Source organism: Tamandua tetradactyla, chromosome 12, assembly GCF_023851605.1.
Source record: "Tamandua tetradactyla isolate mTamTet1 chromosome 12, mTamTet1.pri, whole genome shotgun sequence".
Taxonomy (NCBI): Eukaryota; Metazoa; Chordata; class Mammalia; order Pilosa; family Myrmecophagidae; genus Tamandua; species Tamandua tetradactyla.
This window is the reverse complement of record NC_135338.1, coordinates 84,766,455-84,788,234: the sequence shown is the minus strand read 5'-3', so window position 1 is coordinate 84,788,234 and position 21,780 is coordinate 84,766,455. Positions and strand designations below refer to the sequence as shown.

General features: G+C 39.5%; 1 protein-coding gene across 9 annotated transcripts in view; it reads left to right on the top strand.

Moving 5' to 3' along the window:
• Positions 1 to 19,066, top strand: part of MEF2A (myocyte enhancer factor 2A) — a 187,884-nt gene extending 168,818 nt beyond the window's left edge. For 5 of the 9 annotated variants that reach the window (XM_077124054.1, XM_077124051.1, XM_077124053.1 and 2 more), the window contains 4 exons: positions 4,677 to 4,700; positions 8,049 to 8,175; positions 13,487 to 13,613; positions 15,113 to 19,066. In XM_077124054.1, the coding sequence (XP_076980169.1) occupies positions 4,677 to 4,700; positions 8,049 to 8,175; positions 13,487 to 13,613; positions 15,113 to 15,467 (633 nt within the window). In that variant the 3' untranslated portion in view covers positions 15,468 to 19,066. The remainder of the gene's footprint in view (positions 1 to 4,676; positions 4,701 to 8,048; positions 8,176 to 13,486; positions 13,614 to 15,112) is intronic. The other 4 variants (XM_077124057.1, XM_077124058.1, XM_077124060.1 and 1 more) reach the window with 1 other exon arrangement.
• Positions 19,067 to 21,780: the final 2,714 nt, after the last annotated feature.

Sequence of the window (21,780 nt, the reverse complement as noted above, 5' to 3'; positions counted from 1 at the left end):
AATTCTTGGCTGGAAGGCTTTCTTTTTCAGGATCTTGAATTTATCATACCACTGCCTTCTCACCTCCAGGGTGCTAGTTGAGTAGTCTGAACTCGGTCTTATTTGGTTTCCCTTGTATGTAGTAGATTGTTTTTCTCTTGCCACTTTCAGGATTTTCTGCTTCTCTTCAACATTTGGCAGACTGATTAGTGTGTGTCATGGAGAAGGCCTATTTTGATTTATTCTGTTTGGAGTTCATTGGGCTTCTTTAACTTGTGTATTTGTCCTTTATGAGGATTGGTCAGTTTTCCTCTGTTACATTCTCAACACTCTTCCTAGTCCTTTGCTTTTCTCTCCTCCTTCTGGGACACCAATGATTCTTATATTTGTGTGCTTTGTCTTGTCTATCATTTCTCTGAGATCCAATTCAATTTTTTCCATCTTTTTTGCCATTTACTGTTTTTAGTCTTCGAAGTCAGTTTTCCTGTCCTCCATATCACTTATTCATTCTTCTGTCTTCAAATCCGGTGTTGTGTGCCTCTAGTATGTTTTTTATTTGGTCGACAGACTCTGTAATCTCTGTGATTTCCACTATTTTCTATTAATTCTTTCAGATTCCTCTTTATGCTCTTCTACTGTCTTCTTGATATTTATATCATTTGCTATAAGTAGAGTTGTATGAACATCTTTGATTAGTTGTTCCAACGTCTGTGTCTCCTCTGGTATTTTAATTTGGTCATTAGCCAAGGCTGTATGTCTTCATTGTGATATTCTTAGTAATCTTCTGCTGTCTTTGTGGCATGTAAATATCTTGAGTTACTTTGGGAGTTGATTTCTTACAGTAGTCTAAGGTCTTATATTTGCGGGATGGATGTACAGCAGGGATCAGGGCATAGGGCGGGGCACTCAGTGCAGTGATTTGTTTCAGGGCCAGGATACGGGCAGGTTGGGGATGTTATGCTAATGCTTGTGAATGTGGGTGCCCAGCGGTCAGGGAGGATGTAGCTGTGCAGGTGCACTGGTCTCAGTGTGCACTGGCCTAAGGTATGGGGCCCTTTGTGCCCATGCGTAGACCTATGGCAGCAGGTTGGTCTTATGCCTTCATGGATTGGGGGCAGATGTGACATGGCTGCGATGGTCAGCACTTTCTCAGACTGGGAAGTATGCTGGGGGCCTGTGGTGCATGCACAGTTTTAGGACTGCTGTAAACTGAGGCTCCCAGAGCTGAATGATGTGATCGGGGACCTGTGCACATGTGTAGGTCTAGGAGTGCCGTAAACTGATGTGCAGGGCTCAGAGGGGTGGGGTGAGGTTGTTAAACACTGTGGGTAGGGGTCAGAGGTAGCCTGGGTATGGATGTTAGTGCCCAAAGCCTTTATGCCCTGCCAGCAGCCTGCAGGGAACCAAGAGGGGAAGATAGTACTTGGGAGGGATGCAGCAGAGACGGGTTGCACTTGGGGTTGGGGTGTGGGGCAGGTACATGCACTGGGGACTGGTGCGGTGGGGGTGCCTGGAACATGGGGAGTGGGAGTGGGTGATGGGATTCAGGTGCACATGAGGTGTGGGGTGAGTTGCCAGTCATGGAGCTGTGCTGATGAAGGTAGTACACCAAGGAACGCGGCCTGGCTTACTTCCTAGTCCCCAGCTCCTGTCTGTGCACTTCCATGGGCTCTTTGCTTCCGTGCCAGGCTCCAGCTTTCTCCAGATTTTGATTTCTGAATGCCATTTTCCACTGAAAGGAATTAGATTTCCTTGGAGTAAATACAGATGAGCCACAGATACCAGAGGATAAGGAAGTGCATATTAAAAGGTAATAGGACGTTTTTATTTCTTCTGCAAAGAAAGAGGAAAATGAAAAAGAAAAAAAGATTAAAAAAATAAATAAAAAGGGAAAATGGAAATGTCCTCGTTTAGATTTTGGTGGTGAATGCATGCATAGCTATGTGATTTTACCACGAAGCATCGATTGTTTCCTTAGAATAGATTGTATGATGTGTGAATAAAAACTTTAAAAAATAAACAGAGGGCAGTGTAACGGTGGCCCAGTGGCACAATTTTCGCCTACCTTGCCAGAGACCCGGGTTCGATTCCCAGAGACTGCCTATACCAAAAAAATAAAAACTAAAAATAAATTTAAAATGAACAGAAAGATACTAGTGCTGGAGAAAATGTGGAGAGAAGGATGTACCTATTCATTGTGGGTAAGGAAGTAGAATGGTGCAGGCACATTTGGAGGGCAGTGTGGTGGTTGCACAGGAGGCTCGGTTTAGGGTTGCTGCATGATCCTGCAACCCCATAGTTAGGTGTATACTTGGAAGAATTGAAAGCAGGATACAAACAGACATTTGCACACTGGTGTTCATGGCAGTAGTATTCATGATTTTCAGTAGGTGGAGGTGGCCCAAGGGCACATCAACTGATGAACCGAAGTGTAAACTGGTGTATATATACAATGGAATATTGAACAGCTGCAAGAAGAAGTGAAGTTGTGATGCATGCAACGAGGTGAATGAACCTTGAAACAGTATATTGAATGAAATAAGCTAGAAATGAAAAGACAAATATTATAATGCCTCACTAATATGGACTGACTGTAATGTGTAAACTTTGAGAATTGAATCTGAGAGCACAGGTTATCAGGGAAAGACTTATTGTAAATGTTCCTAGAATGTAAGCTCTTACAACAGTCACATCTATTCTTGAGTTGTAATGGTTATTTCTAGATTCTGAGAGGCTGATAGCTTGATGTATAACCTGGTCATTCCCAGGAACCTTGGGTATCTGTGTGACACCTGAGACTCAGAACTAGAGTTCTACAGCTATGAAAGTCAGCATTACCCTATGCTGCAACTGTTAAAAAAAAAGCTTGTAGGTGTTAAGAAAGTCATATGACCTCTAAATCCCTGTACTCTCTCCAACCATGAGAAAACATGACAAACCCAAATTGAGGGATATTCAGTAAGACAGTATTCAAAAGTGTCAAGGTCATGATCAGTAAATTTCAAAAATATCAAGATCATGAAACACAAGGAAAGACTGGGGAATTATCGCAGACCAGATGACACTAAAGATACATGAAGGTAAAGACATTGTGGGTTCCTGGCCCACATCCTGGAACTGGAAAAGGACGTTGATGGAAAGACTGGTGAAATCCAAGAAAGGTCTGTAGTTTAAATTAGTGGAATTACACCAGTGTTACTTTCTTACTTTTAACAGCTTTAACTATATGGTTATTTAACGATATGGTTGTTGTTGTGAGGGTTGTGAAGAAGCTCTCTTTACAACGGCTAAGTCTAAAATTATTTCAAAATAAAAAGTAAAAAACATATGAAGACATACATACGTGCATAACAAAGAAATATACTCAGAATAGAAGCCAAGAAGATAGCATCTAGGATGTGCACATGGCTCATTGTTCAGGAACTAGAGGGGAGATACCTGCTGCTAACTATAAAAAATTTCATTTCTGTTGTAGAAGTATGTTTATAAGAATTATTAGTTAACTGCAAAATTTAATAATAAACTACATTTAGGCATTTAGCAACTTGTAAATAAAATTCTCTAATCTTTTTTTTAAAGTATCTCTGTGGAAAACTCCAAAATTGGCCATGTAAACTATTTACACCCTCATCCCTGTAGGGTTAAGTGAAAACTATATGTATTTATGTATTTTTTAGCTCATAGTGTTTCATAGTATTTTGATGTGTGTCTTATAGTTGGAGATAAGTAAAGATATCTATAACACAACAATTGAAGAGCATTTTACCAACATTTGAAATAACAGCTGTAGACCAATCATTGTTTTTCAGAGTAATCAGCCTTCCTCCCTTTTTACACCATTTATTTTCAGATTAACCTGCCTCCTGATTGGGGCTTCATTTATTAGTGATGCTTATAAAGACTCTCTTCACAGGTTGGCAAAGAATCTTGATTTATTCAAGTAAAGTAAGAAAAACTAATTAATGGATTGTTTCTGGCATATAGATGTTTGATAAATATTTAGGAGAAAAGGGGCAAATATGTTTATTAATTCATTTCTTTTACCAACTAGTTCGTTTCCCCTCCAGTTTTATTTTCTTCTTATAATGGTTTTTCTCCACTAAAATCATTTTATTCTTGTGATGACTATTTGCAAATGATAAACATATATAAAAGTGTATGATTTAAAACAGTTTCATTTATGCACAATTGTTTGCATTTCTGTTGTTTCCTAGCACTGGGCTGACTACTTTGGGAAATAGGAAAACAAAACAATCTCTGCCCTTCTAGGAGTACAGAATCTAATAGGGGATGAACGGCACATGTGTGAGCAGGTCGGGTTGGGACGGGAGGATTTAGACATAGAGTATTCTCAAGGTTCCACATAAAAACTAGCATTTTAACTAGGAACTCTCTTTAAATATTGTCTCATTGTCATGGCCTTGTTTAGGAGAGGCATAAAGACCAAACCAAGAGGTGAGCAGGGGTGTCTTTAGATCCTGTCCTCTGAGAATTTAAAAGAATCATTCCAGTCTTCAGAAATCAACAAGTATAGAGAGAATAAGTAATTTGTATTTCTGTTTCTTGTGTATATAATCTCTTTAGAGTTGCAAACAATTGCTAGTGTCCAAACAGCATGTTTTTCTAAATAAATATTTTATTTGCAAGTACCAACAGTATCAGTAACTCTTTTATCTTCTTATGTGTGCTGAGTGCAGTCGGAGGAAGAAGAATTGGAGTTGGTGAGTGTAATGGATTTCTGCTTAAAGGATTAAAAGAGTATGGAAAATACTAATTCTCTTAATGTTTTTAGCTAACCAATGCGCCCTTTGTACACATTTTTGTTGGTGTTTTTTAATTAACTACTTCCAAGTGAATAAAGCAATCTACTGGTACTACAGAGTCAAATTTTCTGTTTTTAATTGTTTAATCTGACCCATTTATTTGTTGGAGATAACATTGGACTAGAGCCTTTAAAAACAGAAGCTATCAAAAAAAAAAAAAACTATCCAAAAATAAAAAAAAGAAGCAAAAGACACTTGTTAAAGTTGTTTTTTTTAAAGAAAAGATACAGAATACCTTATATAGTTCCTAGTTCCTCAAATTATTAAAGTATTTATAGAAAATGACTTCACCCCTCAAAGTTCCTCTGATTATAACACACGGTCAGTCTTGTGTTATTTCTCTTTCTTTCAAAAAGATTACATCATTTTTGGTGAGGTCATCTTTTTCACAGAGTTGGAATTATTTTATCCTGCCTGAGAAGATTTGAACTACAAGGGGATTCCCTCTTTACTAAAAGGAATGTCTGTAATTAATATGCACAGACATTTTTTCTATCAGGAAAGATTCTGTTCTTAAAAGCAACTATTACCGTTTTTTTCACAGAAATGTTTTTTATTGTTTTTTTTCCTCTAGAAAATAAATTTGACTAAAAATAACTGCAGTTGATCTCTTTCTTCTTTGGGAACTAAAACCCAAACCTTACAGAAGTAATCATGTGAATTAAAGCCAGCCCTAGCTGGATGACTTTCATTTGAAGGGAATGAAAACTTAAAGTTGTTTTTAGCATGGACAAGGGTTTAAGTGGCATGAAAGCATGGGGGAAAAGGCATCTGTTGACTTTATTTACATTTGTGTTTGTGCATGCTGGTGTGTTTTGCACAATTTATTTTATTTTCAAATAAGGTTGTCTATGCTCTGTCTTTTAAAATAAGAGATTATCCTTTATTTAGCTTCATGATTGCTCTCACAGTTTTGATTGTAATTTTTGTATTGGTTAACTGAAATATACTAGTTTGGTGTCAATGTGGTGTTGGATTATAATATAGGTAGAATTGGAATATCTTTTGGAAGAATTCCTTACTTGGTATATTAATGATTAGCAAATGTAAGGTTATAATTAAAACTCAAATATTCCTATCACTGTAGACCTCATTATTGAAGCTTAAGTTGAGAATGTTTCCTTGTCTATTATCTAGCAGTACGCTGCCCTCTAGTGGTTTCTCAAAGTTACTCATGTAAAAAGCCCAGTGCCACTGAGATAAGGAACTTTGATGGGTAGAACCAGTCTTTTGGTGTCTCACTGTACCCCTGTCTCTAAGGCCCCACCAGGACACTGCCATGGAGATGAAGCCATGGCATGGGTAGATTCCAGGTCAGACCATCTCATGCTCTGTTTTTTCACGTGGTATTGACTTTCCACGTTCCTTAACATACATACTCCCTCAATTATAAAATCTCAGAGGTAAATTTCTAAGTCTATGAGGATTTTATAAAATCTAGGAATCATAAAAATAAATATTTGTAACTAAGAAAGATACATGACTAAAACTGTTAACAGCTGTCTATATTCTTTAAAGCTTCAGTTAAAATAAGTCAATCTATAAAATTTAATCAGTAAATTGTAGAGCTTTATGTGTCAGAGCCAAAACATAACCAGAAACACAATCTGTTAGAATTTAGAAGCTGTTCAGTTTAGTTTGAGTTCTGAAAATGGATGGTTTCCATATAAAGTGAGGAAGGTCAGACTGACGTCCTGGAGCCTGCACTAAAACCCTTCTGATGACTGCCAGGCCACAGTGATTCTTTTACTAGCCTTGCATTTTCTTCATGACAGCTCTAGTGAAATAGCTTTAGAGCAGAAGGAATAAATAATATTTGTTCTTTTTTTCTGCCTGTTACATAGAAATCTTGAGAGGGTTTCTTGGGATAGTAATTTTAAGGATGCTGCCCTCCATTTATATAGTACTTCAGTTAACAAAGCACTTCCAACTGTTTAGCTCATTCGATCCCCACAGGATTACTGGTGACAGGCAGAACAGGGATCACTGCTTTTCCCACTTTCCAGGTGAAGAGGCTTAGGGAACTAAACTATTTTCTCAGTGCTTAGGAAGTGGTGAATCTGGGACAAAAAGCCCAGGCATGGTTTCTGCATACCATATTCTTTCTAGCATCACCTAACTTACAGCAGGTAGCAAATGCAAACTTAAAAGAGGTAGTGATTTGGATTCTCATTCAAATGGTCTTTTTTATAGGTATCTAGATCTAACCAAAGGCCTTTGTCTGATTGATAGGCCCTTCTGAAAATGGTTTCAGAGAAAACCAAATTACTTTCAAACTTCTATAAAAAGTCTTAAGGGCACCCCAGAAGTTAGTGTCAAACTGTAATTTCTTCATTTACGAGAAAGTAATCCTGAAATTGTACTTTGGCCTTCTTGGACACTTATTCACTAACTACATGCAGTTCTGTTCCTCCAGTGCTCAGTTTTGGAAAATGTGACCTTGAGAGCCAGTGTGGCAAGAAACTGCTTCTAGCCCACCACTTGCTGTACATAGAGAACAATGACTATCTTAAACTAACTTGATTATTTAATAGCTGACTTTTAAAATTCACTCCACATACAGATAGAATACCATGTAGGATCCAGTCAGTCAGCAAGTATTTAACATTGCTCCATTCACAGACCTATTCTCAAAAGCAGTTTATTCAAAAGTTCCTGTACTCCTTTCCTTTGAGAAGGGTCAAGAGACTGTAAAGGAATGCATGTGTGGATCTGCTGTAGAAAAATATATCAGGGGCAGAATTGGTGGGAAGGAATGTAAGAAATCAGAATATAAGCTGCCATTCCAATAAGCCAGGACTAAAACCATATAAATGTTACATAATCCTTAAATATACAAATGACCTTTGACTATCATTGAGTATTTAAAACCTCATAATTTATTGTGGGTAACCTGGCAATATTTGCAGTGGTATCAAGTCCTCCATTTCTTCTAACACATGAAAGCATTGTCACTCATCATGTGTTTCAATTTTAGGGGTATATTTAAGACATTCAGTAAATGTATGAAAAAGAGCAAATAATTACATTAATGTAAATAAGTGCCCCCTAAAATTAAATATTTAGTTATTGCTTAATTAAATGTTATTTAAGGTTTTCACATCATCACTGTTTCTTGAAATACGACATTCACCTTATAGAACTGTGAAAAATATCACTTTTAAATTGAATGTTTTTTTAAGTATTCAGTCAAAACATAAAAATACCTGCATGATAACACTTTTTCTTTTTTCTAATCTCTCACAGAATACCCAAAGGATAAGCAGTTCTCAAGCCACTCAACCTCTTGCTACCCCAGTTGTGTCTGTGGCCACCCCAAGCTTGCCTCCACAGGGACTCGTGTACTCAGCAGTGCCTACTGCCTATAACACTGGTGAGCCTGCAACATTGCCTTTTGGGTTATTTATTTCTGTTTTGTCATCAACGTATGCTTTTGTGATTTTTTTTTCAAGTATATTGATTGGAATAAATTATTACCAGACTTTTAGATTCACATTTGGATATAATTGAAAACACACCCTAGTCTTGAAAAACTTATGGAAAAATACATTGATAGTAGAAGGACTTAAACAAGTTTTTTCTTTTGAACTTTCTGGACAAAGACACAAGTAGCTGTTATCAAAATTGTGGCATGCGTCAAACCAAGGAAAGTAAATTCGCCTCTTGCTAGGTGGTTTTAAGCAGTCTCTCATTATGTGAAATCTCATTCTTCCAAGCTTTGAAAGGAGGTGTTTTTCTTTTTCCTATGTTAACTATGTTGAGAGAGAACGTGAATCCTGTTGGACCTCAGGACTCAGAGATGTGGCTGATGCATAGCTGTGTTGAGCATACTGTTTTCCTCTTTGTAATTAGTAGTTTCGTTTGAGTCATTTGTGCCCAAGGGGCAAACAAGCACCTTTACCATTTCTCTACAAAGCCAGCCATGTTTCACGAGAGAACCTTTCATTCATTCATGTTTATTTAGACATTTCATCTTAAAATGCCCTAATTCGATGGTATAGTAGGAAAGTTTAAGAATTGTGCAGTGCTTTTAGCCAAGTGTGCTGTATGGAGAATCCTGGAACACAGTAAGTTTCATTTAATTTTGCCGTTCTAAGTTGCAGCAGAAAGCACCTATGGTTTCACTTTCTCATCAGCCAACCAAACCTGATGCTTCAAGGGAAGAAGGAAATTCTTAAATTATACATTCCCAGTTATTCAGAGACTGCAATGCAGGGAATCTGTTTTTATAATTCTTATAAGTTGACTATGATAAGGAGCATGAAATTCTAGACTTCAGGGTTGGTGTTGTACACGGTGCTACTCCAACTGCTATTTGGAGTTACCTGAGGGGTACAGGGTGATAGCTATGTTTGATTGCTGTTTTAATTTCAAGTAGGTCTTTTAACAGGTCATTTTTTTTTTCTTTGCATGGGCAGGCACTTGGAATCGAACCCTGGTCTCCAATATGGCAGACGAGAACTCTGCCACTGAGCCACCGTTGCCCACCCTTGAGTAGTTCTTTTAGAACAGAAACACTTTTTAAAGGTTTTGTTTTGAGTGAAAAATATAAGGAAAAGCAAACTTTTTCATTTTTCAAAATGAAACAAAAGCAAAACCACTCAAGTCCACTAACAGCAGACTAGCCTAGGCTCTGTGAATTGAAGCCCGTTATTTATACCTTACACAGAGCAGGATTCCAGAATATAGTCAGGGATTCTGTATTCATAGGAAATTCTATTTCAGTGCATGAATTACCTGCTCTGTGTAAGACCCTTGGCTAGGGACATAGCTTTTCTCCTGAGTCTAGCTAAGGAGACAGGAGATCCCTAAGTTCGTAACCATGGACAGGCAGTTGACTGAGTGACTGGTTTACACTCTGAGACTTGAGCAGGTGGAAGAAAGGATGTTCTCTGTAGGCTAGAATGTTCAAAGGAGTATTGGCTGAGAAGATGGGCTGGAACTGGGTGTAGAAATGAGATTAGTTTACTGAGTATTTCATTACAGATTTTCCAATCTGCTCAAAAATTCTGTGATACTTATTTTTGGGAATGCCATTGGATTAGAAGGAATCTCTTTTTTATTAGTCTGGAAGGAATGACCAAAACATATGAAAATAAAGTCAGAACAATGGTATTGTACTTATATTAAAAAATATTTATATTTATATGTAAAATTGTAAGATGTCTGAGCTTTGCCTCAAAATAATCTACTCTGGGATAGAAAGAAATGAACTAGAGACTGTGATGAAATATTGGTTGATTACTGTAGAAACTTGAAATTGGTATATAGGAATTTAACATTTCTCTCTCATATAGTTGAATTTTTCCATATAAGTGGAATTTTTTTGTCATACAATAAAAAATCTTCTCCCACCATTCATCTCAAAAATCTAGTTCCCTGACCCCCAAAATCAATACCATATAAACACTGAGATAAGCATTGTTAGTTAGCCTCTTATATATATATATACTTTGAGATGACTACCAATTTACAAGACAAATGCATATTTTAATTTTCCCCTTTTTACATGAGATATATTTTTAGATCACACACTGATCTACAAATTATTTAAATTATTTTTTCACTTCACATCATACATCTTGAAATTTTTTCTTCTCATTATGCTATAGTGGCATTTCTGTCCATTTGGGTATGCAATACTTTAGTTAATCAGTCTTATACTGATGGAGATTTCCATTGCTATTAATAGGGATGACCTGAATTAAATTTGTGCACACACTATTTTACATGTACAAGTGTATCTGTAGTATAAATTCTCAAAACTGCTGCATTATGTATGTAGCACTGTTAAAAACATGGAATTGTTTTTTTTCCATACCATGATTTGCTAAACTTTAATCTCATTCCTTCTTTTGACTGCCTTTATCTTCACTGTCCTTCTCACTGTTCCTGTTCTTTCTTTTGGGGGGTGGGAGCAGTGCATGGCCCTGGAATCAAACCTGGGTCTCCCACGTGGAAGGTAGCATTCTACCACAGAACCAGTCATGCAACCACCTATTCTATTTTAATTTTACCATGTTACCTTTGACTTGCTTATCTGTATGACTTTTTTTCAACTCTTGTAGCAAGTCCGTGTTCATCTGTCTTTAGTATATTACCTACCCTTTTCCACATATGCCAGACAGTCAATAAAGGAATGCATATATGAACAATATTTCAAAAAGTGAAACTGGCCACACTAAGGAATTCTGCAGATACTTCCTCATGCCCATCAATAAGATCAATCCCAGCTTCAAACATGGTGTAGCAGGTACCATATAAGAGTGTGCCATTGACAGTGGGACTTAGGGCAGACAGTTATGTTATGGGCTACACTTAAGCTTGGGCCTGAAGCCAGTGGGGGGGATGGGGAGAGGGTATGACTTAGCTAGGCAAAGTAGGGGGAGTATTCCAGGCAGAGGGAATACTGTATACAGAAGTTAGGAGACAGAAAGGACATGGCCATGTTTAGGAGCTGAAAGAAAGCCAGTATAGCTGGAGGCACAAGGGTGGGGCATGGTGGTGAGAGTTGAGATTAGAGGTAAGAAGGGATTTATAGGCCATGTTGAGGAATTTTGACTTTGTTTTAGGAGCATTAGAAAGCCTATAAAGGTTTTAAGAAGAGTGTCGTGATCATATTTGTCATTTTAAAAAGATCACTTTGGCTTCAGTGTGCATTTGGGTAAAAGTAAATGCAAGTAAACCATATTAGAAGCTATCAGGGTGGTCCAGCAGTGGATCCTCATGGCCTGGATTAGAGGGGTGGCAGCAGTGATGGTGAAGGATGGGTCGGGTTGAGAGACAGGAGATAGAATTGATCAGACTTGGAGGTTGGTAATGGGTGTAAGAACGAACTATCAGGGATAACATTCACAGGCTTTTGGCATGAGCTCCTGGGCAAATGTTGGTTCCATTTCCTAAGTTAGGGAGTATGTAGAAGAACGGTGCTGGTTTGGAGGAAAGATGAGTCCAGTTTGGGACATATCAGATTTGAAGTGTTTGGAGAAACTTCCAAATGGAACTGTCAAGTGGACAGTACAAGTCAAAACAGAAACGTGGCCTGGAAGGGGCAAGGTGGGAGGCATCAGTGTGGTGGGCCCCCACCCCAACCTCCATGGGAATGGATGAGGTGATTTTGGAATATCTGGAGTGAGAAAGGTACAGAGTCAGAACAGAATCTTGAGTACTGTGGTAATCCAGCTATGCTATTTCAACTTGATTGCTTTTTTAAAACGCCAGTTCACTAGGCAGGTCAGCTTCTTTGAACACCTCTCTAGAGACAAGGGAAAGAAGTTAAAAGTAGAAGAGTTTTTGCCACCTCTCTTTACATCTAAGTAGAAAAGACAAGTGCTAATGATGAACTGAAAATAACTCTATGTGTGAATGAGAACTAATGTCCCAAGTCTTGGTCAAAGTGATTATGATTGAAATATTTGTATGAAATTAGCTATAGTATACTCCTGTTGCACATAAAGCTTTTCATAAAACTTGAGATTATTTTACATGCAGTTGAGTAGCTGTGGCAGCCCAGTACTTTAATGCAATTAATTATTGGTGTAATAATATATTTAATGTCCTTGTCACTAAGGTTTACACTCCCTGAGGAGCGTCTGTGTCTTTCCTGTTCCCCCTGCACTTCAGGAATATAAGACTTGCTGATCCGAATGAGCTGGAGTGTCTGTTTGAAGGGCAGGGGTGGGCTTATTTAAAATGACAGTGGTATAGGAACGTATTTGAATTGGTGTCTTTTTTATTATTTCTGTTTACAACTCTAAAAAAGTATCTCAGCTTTTTGTGAGATTTAGTACAAAACTCACAAAAATGTAAACATTTAGTACAAAACTAAGATTTGCGCCGGGACTGGTTGTGGGAGGCTTCTCTCTCCACCCAGGCTGAGCTGATCCCTCCCTACTCTGACTCAGATGTTGCATTGGCCCCACAGTTGAGAGGGGTCAGGCAGGGATCAAGAAGGGCTTGGATGCCTTTGCCTGTGGGGAGTTGCCCCATCCTACCTAATCTATCTCATCCTCACCTTTGTGAGGGCACCATCCACCGCCCTGTGGTAAGGAACAGCACCAGGGCTGATGTCAGTAGCTCTGGAGCATCCTCCAGTCCTCCAGTCCTCCAGTCCTCCCCCTACAGTATCCCCACACCTTCAGGATAAGTCAGGGATAAAGTACTGGAGCCCCTACCCTTTGTGCTCTGGGTAGGGACAAAAGGAGGGAACAGCCATAAAAGGAATACTTAACTGTTGAAGGTTAGTAAATAGTCTAACCCATGATGTGGTTGGGGCAGTCTGATTTTTACATGGAGGTGATTTTTTTTTTAAGTTCTTTACTCTGTAAGCTGTGTCCTTCAGAGTACGGGAAATGGCTTGGGGAGGTGGCCCCGTTCTAGGAAGACTTTGTTCAGTTTCAATAAAGTTCAGTTTCAATAAAGTTATTTATAGATTCTACAAAACAAAAAACCCCGAGATTTGTTCTATTTAAGTTTCAGACAACTGAATATAGCTAATATTTAAGCCTCTCAAAAGAAAATTTGGGGTGAGTTTTTAGCCCCTTCAGTATGTCGTTTGTGTTAAACCTAGGAAGTAGTTTAAAAATACTGTTTGAAAATAGATTTTACATGGTCCTTTTTAGGATAACACTAGTACTTTTCATCCTTTATTACACGCTTGAGCAACCCTGTCTTCCTGGTCCTAGATTACTCCCTGACCAGCGCGGACCTGTCAGCCCTGCAAGGCTTCAGCTCCCCAGGAATGCTGTCTCTGGGACAGGTGTCAGCCTGGCAGCAGCACCATTTAGGACAAGCAGCTCTCGGCTCCCTCATGTGAGTAACTAGAAGTGATTCCCCAAATCTTTACTCCCAGTCCTGCAACACTCTCTTTCCTATCTGTTATAGTCTTTAGCTCTGATGATTTTCATGTGAAAAATCCTGCAATGATTCTTTTTTAGTTGGACATGGTGAGTGGAGAAAAAAAGATTTTCTGTACATAGCTCTAGACAAAAAGGTTGGATACTGAACAATGTAAGCATTCTTTGCAGGGGTTTCAGGGAGCAAGACTTCTCTAATATGGACATGCTAAGATAAAGAGTCCTAATTAGTAGTTTAAGGGGTACCAAGGTCCAGATGCCACCCATATGTACCCCCCTTCTACCTCTCTACCCTCTACTCCCATCCCTCCCTTCTAATATCTGTCTCTGACTCCACTGTGTGAAGAAAGGCAGCTTAAAGGTATCCAGGCCCACCTTCCACCCTCCCTTGTTTGGTTGGTGAACATCTGTGAACAAGGAGAACAGGAAAATAAGCTCTGCCTTTTGCTTTTTCCCATGATTGTGGGGGATTAGCCGTGGGGAAGGGGTAATTTATGTGTGAATCCATGTGGTTGATCCCAGGCCAGTACATGCAACTCACCAAGAAGGACTCGCCATGAGAACATTCCTAATCACAGGCAGGGTGTGGGGATGTAAGTGAGAAGGAGTCACAGCAGTGCCCAGGTGAGACTAGATATCCCTGGACAGGAAGGAAAAGGAGTGATTAGCCCATGGAGCAGAGTGTCCCAGATGAGGGGGCAGCACAGTAGACCCAGCTGGCCTCCATGGGACTGAGGGGCAGTCTCATCTCCTGCCCTGAAAGTCCCAAGAGAGCCGTTGCACAGCAAACCCTCTCCCTGCTATACTCAGAAATAACAGAATCGTGCAGGTTATTCGTGGTCTGCTTGGAACTTACTTCTGTTATGGAGAAGCTTGGGGAAATTTCTTTGCCCACACAGGTATTGGGCCTTAAGGGCTGACTGTACACTCTAAAAATAACCCTGGGGGAAACCTGTCACTTCCTACTGTCCTACTCTGAGCAAGTGACTTAGCCTTTCTGAGACTGTTTCCTCATCTGGAATAGAAGGATGACAGGACTTCCTTCTTGAAGTTGTGAGAATAGATGAGGTACTGGCCCCGCTAGAGCCCAGAGCAGAGAAATCACCAAGGAGAGAGAGACAGCAGTGTCCATAAGCCAAGTTGCCAGGTGGTCTTTGCATAGCAAGAGGCACTGGTGCTGTTTTGGACACTTTGGCCACACAACTATATAGAGGTTGTTGGAGGTAGTAGGACCAGGAACTGAAGGGCTCAGCGGTTCAGTTTACTTCCTCCTTGGGAGATGTGATTTCTTTTTATGTCAAACACTGAAGAAAGCAGCCAAACCCAACATTGAGAATTCTGACAGTATTTCAGACCCTCAGCCATTCTCAGCCAGGCGGCGTCCGTCATATTATTCTGATCTTGCAGATGCACTCACAAACCATCTAACAGCTCTCTTTTTTTTTTTCCCTGCAGTGCTGGAGGGCAGTTATCTCAGGGTTCTAATTTATCCATTAATACCAACCAAAACATCAACATTAAGTCAGAACCAATCTCACCTCCCCGGGATCGAATGACCCCATCAGGCTTCCAGCAACAGCAGCAGCAGCCACAACCCCCACAGCCCCAGCCCCAGTCCCAGCCCCGGCAGGAGATGGGGCGTTCCCCTGTGGACAGTCTGAGCAGCTCTAGCAGCTCCTATGATGGCAGTGACCGTGAGGATCCACGGGGTGACTTCCACTCTCCAATTGTGCTTGGCCGGCCCCCAAACACTGAAGACAGAGAAAGCCCTTCCGTAAAGCGGATGAGGATGGACGCCTGGGTGACCTAAGGCTTCCAGGGCCAATAGGTGTACTTTGCGTTGCTGCAGTGAACTGCCCTACATATCTAAATTGGTAAATAAGGACACGTGTTTAATCTATTTATATGTACATACATACATATATATCCCTTTTCATATATATGTATGTGGGTGTGAGTGTGTGTGTATGTGTGGGTGTGTGTGTTGCATACACAGAATCAGGCACTTCACCTGCAAACTCCTCATCGAGCTGCAGGTGTCCGTCCCATGGCAAACGAAGCACTCTGTAGGCAGAGGTCTAGTCTGGCACTTCCTTGGACTACTCGTTTCATAAAATAACCAGTTTTTGCAGAGAAATATGTACCCATATATAATTATCCCACACTAGCTTGCAGAAACCTAGAGGGCCCCTACTTGTTTTATTTAACTGTGCGGTGACTGTAGTTACTTAAGAAAAAATGCTTTGTAGAACAGAGCAGTAGAAAAGCAGGAACCAAGAAAGCAATACTGTACATAAAGTGTCATTTATATTAATTACCCAACCTGGCATGGGTTTCTATTGCAAAGGGGGTGCATGGGAAAGGGCTGTTAATATTTTAAAAAAAAACAAAAAACAAGTCCCACACATAACTGTTTTGCACGTGCAAAAACGTATCAGTCAAAGAAGTGATCTTTAGCTAACAAAAATGAAAGAGAGTAGAGAACATGCATGAAATATTCAGAAATACTAGCCTAGAAATATAGAGCATTAACAAAATGAAATTAATATATTATGTTATAATTGGAATATGTCAGAAGTTCCTTTTTACATTCATATCTTAAAAATTAAAGAAACTGATTTTAGCTCATGTATATTTTATATGAAAGAAAACACCCTTAAGAATTGATGACTATATATAAAATTATATTCACTACTTTTGAACACATTCTGCTATGAATTATTTATATAAGCCAAAGCTGTATGTTGTAACTTTTTTTTGTTTTGTTTTTTGTTTAGAGAATAGCTTTATCTTCTTGTTTTAACTTTGTAGTTTTATTTTAAGATGGGGAAAAACAAAAATATCTTGCAAGCAGATCCTTGGAAAAAAAAAGCCATGAACACTTATTATTCTATATGTAAATTAAAAGTTGAGCCAAACTTTTTGTGTATATAGCATCTTAAATATACTATCACCTTTGATGTAAGTACCTATGTATTGTATGGTCACCGAATTAAAAAGTATATTTTTGTGGATTGCCGCCAATTTGGGGGAAAAAGGCGAGGTCTTTATTCAGTAGAGTATTCACTGTTTAATATTTACTATTTTGTTAAATATACTGTACTTTGGATTTTAATTACTAGCCCAGTTTTTTCAGAGGATTGTATCAAGGGGTTTCTCCCCCCACTGGTGGTGAATGTGTTGTTACTTTGTAATCTTTGTGCTGTATGGGTTGGGCATCATTATATATTTTACATATGTACATAAATAGCAAAGTGGCAAAAAAAATTGGTATTAAGTTCATCCTGCATAAATATAAAATGTGTTGTAACAGATTTCATAAGGCATTATTTAAAACTTGCCTTTTGTGAGAAAAAAATATAGTAGAAAAAGCTGACCTGGTTTATTAATTTTAGGAAAAATGGCAAAATATTAGATGAGCACAGAGGTTTAATAAGTGGTAAATGATTAGGGAAAACCATTTGGGGGAAGGAACTTTTTTCCCTTTGACCCTCTGAAAATAGAATGATCCAGCTGGTTGCAGTGCACTACCGTTGTGAACTGTCACGTGCACTGAGATGATGCTCCGGTGCGGGGGAGAAGTTTTCATATGGTGCAGATCCTGGTCACGATTCTTGCCTTCCTCACTGAAGTTAGTGCGGCCCTCGACTGGGATTTTGAACAGGCCTTAATACAAGACGATGACTAATTGGTAATAGCAAGTTCATCAGCTTATTGGGCTTGTGCCATGAACAGAAATTCAAAGTCATGTATATCTTTCATTATAGATTTTTAAATACTCCTGTTCCTGAGAAATTCAAAATGAGGGTGTAAAAATCGCTGCTACTTTGTTTTCAATTTCATATTGAGCAGCTACCTACATTTGTATTTGCATTTTGTTTTTCCCCTTATATTATGTTCCTTTTGACATTTTCCTCCTATGCTGTTTGTGACAAACTATCAGCCAAATTTTCCTGATTGGCACATAGGTGACAGGATAAACCTGTGGCATTCACAGGTCACAAGATGGAAATTGTAACAGAAATTTGGGTAGTAAATTTTGATAGAGGCCAAATTTTAGGGAGGATAGTGTGCTCCCTCCCCATCAGCAGAGACATTTCGCTCTTTTTCAGAAAGGATTACTTTTCTTTAAAATGTTCTTATTTTACTGAACTACTTACAGGCACATTTCTTCATAAGATCATACCTGATTGAAACAAGACAGTCTCCCAACACTGAATTTTCCAAGATAATCCTTACCACTTTGTAAACCATTTATAGCTTTGAAAGTGCTAAGTGATCCTTTTGTTATTATTTATGCATGTTCATGAACTTCTGCTGTACATTGGAATAGGAGTTAAGACATTCACATTTACTGTCTATTTTCTTGTGTGCCTTATGAGATGGCTTTTCTGACTGTATCTCAATAGTCTTTCTATGCAGGTTTATAATCAGTACAACTGCTGTTTTCTAAAATGATATTATACAAGGCTCGGAGTTTGTATTAAAATTACACTGACCAAGTAACAATTTATTCTGTTTTCAGGAACTGAATATTTGACTGTTAACCCTTCTCCCGTGTGCCCAGTGAACTTGACAGACATCCCTCACCCCCGCACCATGCACGGACACATGCACATGCACAGCTCGGTAGAAACCGATTTACAGCGGGGAATTCACTAATGGTGTTACTTTAGATTCTGCGTTTCTTACCCTTTTAGATTCGTGTGTTTTGTGTAAGACACCATTGCAAGGAAATGTTATCCCTTCGGGTGACATATTTTATCACTAAAAACAACAACAAAGAAACCCAGTTTAGAATGTATTGCACTGTTAAAGTACAGTTTCCAACAGCTGTGCTTCCTTCAGTACTCCACCTGGCTTCATGTTGAGAGTGAGAGTCCCCAGTGTGTGTTTAAAAATGGTCCCAATCAAAACTCCATCTTTTGAGCCCTAATTATGTTCATTGTGTTATAGACTAAATCAGGGGTTTGTTCTAAAGGAACAGTCTATGTTTTACCATTTCCTTTAGCTTTAAGGACAACTGATAATACATTAACATAATTTCTGTACTAACCATCACGCGCACAAGAAATACATAGTAAATAAGGAACCTGAAAACTCCTGGCATTGGATCATAAGAAGCTAGATGATTAGAATGTGAAAAAGATTTTACAAATGTAAAACTTTTATTTCTCTGTAGAAACTTTCTTCACTTTGCTGTGCAAGAAGACACTGCTTTGCTATATTTAAAATGGCTTTTTTAAAAGAGATTTATGTATTTGGTAAATGTTTGTAGTCAACAGTTCACACAAGAAGCTGTACACGGTTTAATCATGTAAAACCGTTTGGCGGCACAAGCTGGACTTTGTTGCCATCCTTGAGATGAACCTTTTAAGAAAAATAAGTTAATATCAACTTTTCCCTGAATGTGTTGTTTTTTCTTCATTATACAATAAATATTATAGTGAACTTTTTATCAGATGGTTAAAAAAATGCTAGAGGTTGTAAACTATTTGTATCCTGCACTCACTACAGTAAAGACGGACTGGCTCTTACTGCGTCCTCCAGACTCTGTCATGTTTGCCTGAGGAAACTCCTGGGAGAATGTAGCTCCCCAAGGGGCTGTTGTTGGCCTGCAATCCCCTCCTCCCAAGCCCCCCTCCCATGCATCCCCTTCACTGAGGCCTTTCCCACCTGCAGAGCTGCTTTCCCTATTTTGAGGTGTGGTCAAGGAAGCTGCTCCAGTGCCCATCAGCACCTTCCCCTGCCTCTATATCCGTTCCCAAGGCCTCCCTCATGGAGCAGAAGTCTCACCAGCCCTGGGACCCTCTCGGAAGCAACCAGGGACCCAGTCCCCAACACCAGCTAGCCTAGCAGTGATGTGCACAGTAGTGTGGCTCAGTCAAATCCTTTGAGGCTCTGGTAGCTACTTGCAGTAAATACCTCACAGGATGGGGACTGGACAGCAATAAAATTGTCATTAGATTCTGTTGATATTTAAAGTTTAGGGGGAGTAGAAATACTTGTTTGTCCAAAACGCATGTATAATATTGAGCAAGATGCAACAGGACACAGATTTCCTGAAATCAGTGGAGTTTTAATTTCATGAGTGCTAGCTGGGTACTCCAGTATGCTAGTTGGTGCTTTCAGTGGTCATCCTTGGTGGTCATTCGGCAATGCAAACCTGACTTGGAAAATGTTCTTTGCCTAATTCATTGCAGTTTCCTAGTTAGCTCCCATGGGTGCCTTGTTCCAGGCTTTCTTGTGTTTTGAAGCTGATTCTGTGTCTGACTGGCACCAACCATGAAGATAATTTTCCTGTTCTAGCCCAATGCTGTTTAGATGACTCCTAAACAGCCTGCACCCATACTTCTGTCACATCACCCAAGAGACCACTCCATTGTAAAATGGACAGGAAGAGAAGCGTTGTTTCTCCCTATTTTCCACAAGAGTTAGGAGGTCTCAGACCAGGACTGAAACGTGGCGGAGAGACGGGTTCCCCACACTGACTGCACCAGCATCATTTGCCCATCACAGACTGAAAGCCCCTAACTGCTCAGCCCAGTGGAATGCAAGAGGAGATTCCTGGGCGCTGGCTGCCATGGGGTTTGAGCTGAACGTGGACTCTGCCCCCTGACTGCACATAATGGGAGTGCTAGGGATAGGGACTGGCCATTTCTTTCACAGGTGTTAACTTCCTCCCACCCAATAAATCTTTTGCACTCCTAACTCCATCTCGGTGTCTGCTTCCCAGAGGCCCTGAATCGGCATGGCATGTTATCCAGTTAAAAGCCCATGGGCCTCCACTCTGTGGTCACTTTCTTAGAAACACACCACCTCCTCTCTGGCACTTTTCTGGCAAAAGCCCAACCCTGGTTAAACGGGGCCCCTGCCTACTCAGTGTCTACACCCAAGCAGCCGCCTGCAGCTGGAGGAGAAAAGTGGTTGTACTAACTGGTTTCACACTATATAACCCCCAATTTTTATTGCCCTCAATTTAAACTTTACTTTAAATTAATTTAGATTTACAGAAATGTTGCAGAAATCATACATAATTCCTATTATATCCTTCACCTACCTTTCTAATGTTAGCATCTTGCGTAAACATACTATAAGTACTAAACCCAAGAAATTAATATTGGTACAGAACTATTAACTAAAAACCCTATTTGAATTTTACCAGTTTTCCCCTTAATGTCTGTTTCTGCTATCCCATACACAACTAATTGCAGTTATTTCTTTTAATAGTATGTCCATCTTCATGATCTTTGACACTGTATACAGAATACCTATGGTGGTTTGGAGCTATATGCAAGAACATTAATTCTATATTAATGTTATATTAAGGAGCTATATTAAGAACATGAAAAACATGTTCTTAAACCTAATGCATTACTGAAGGTGCGAGTCCATTTCTGTCCCACACTGGCAGGGAAGTTTACACCCCTGGGAGTCATGTCCCACGGGGGGGGGGGGGGCGGGGGAAGCGCAGTGAGTTTGTGTCGGCTTAGAGAGGCCACATTTGAGCAACAAAAGGGGTTCTCTGGGGGTGCCTTTTTTTTTTCTTTGTTTATTTTGTTTGTTTTTAGGGGGATGACTCTAAGGCCTACTTTTAAGTAGGCTTAGCCTATCCTTTGCAAGAATAACTCATAGGGGCGAACTCCAAGATCAAGGGCTCAGCCTATTGATTTGGTTGTCCCCACTGCTTGCAAGAATATCAGGAATTCTCCAGATAGGGAAACTGAATTTTTCTCCCTTTCTCCCCATTCCTCCAAAGGGATTTTGCAAATACTCTTTATTCACTGTTCAAATCACTCTGGGATTTATCAGGGCATCACAATAACCTGGAAAACCATTCTAAGTAAGTCCTTTTGATGAGGTTACTTCAGTCAAGGTGTCCATCTCAATTAGGATGGGTCTTAATACTATTGCTCGAGTTCTTTGTAAAATGAATGAAATTCAGACAGGAAGAGAAAGCCATAGGAAGCAAGAAGCTGAACGTCGCTAGAATCCAGAAGAGAAGGTATAAGGAGATGCTTTGTGCCTTGCCTTGTGACAAGCTATGGATCAAGAATCACTAGCAGCCAGCCACTGAATGCCAGTCTTCAGAAGAGAGCATCACCTTGATGACATCTTGATCT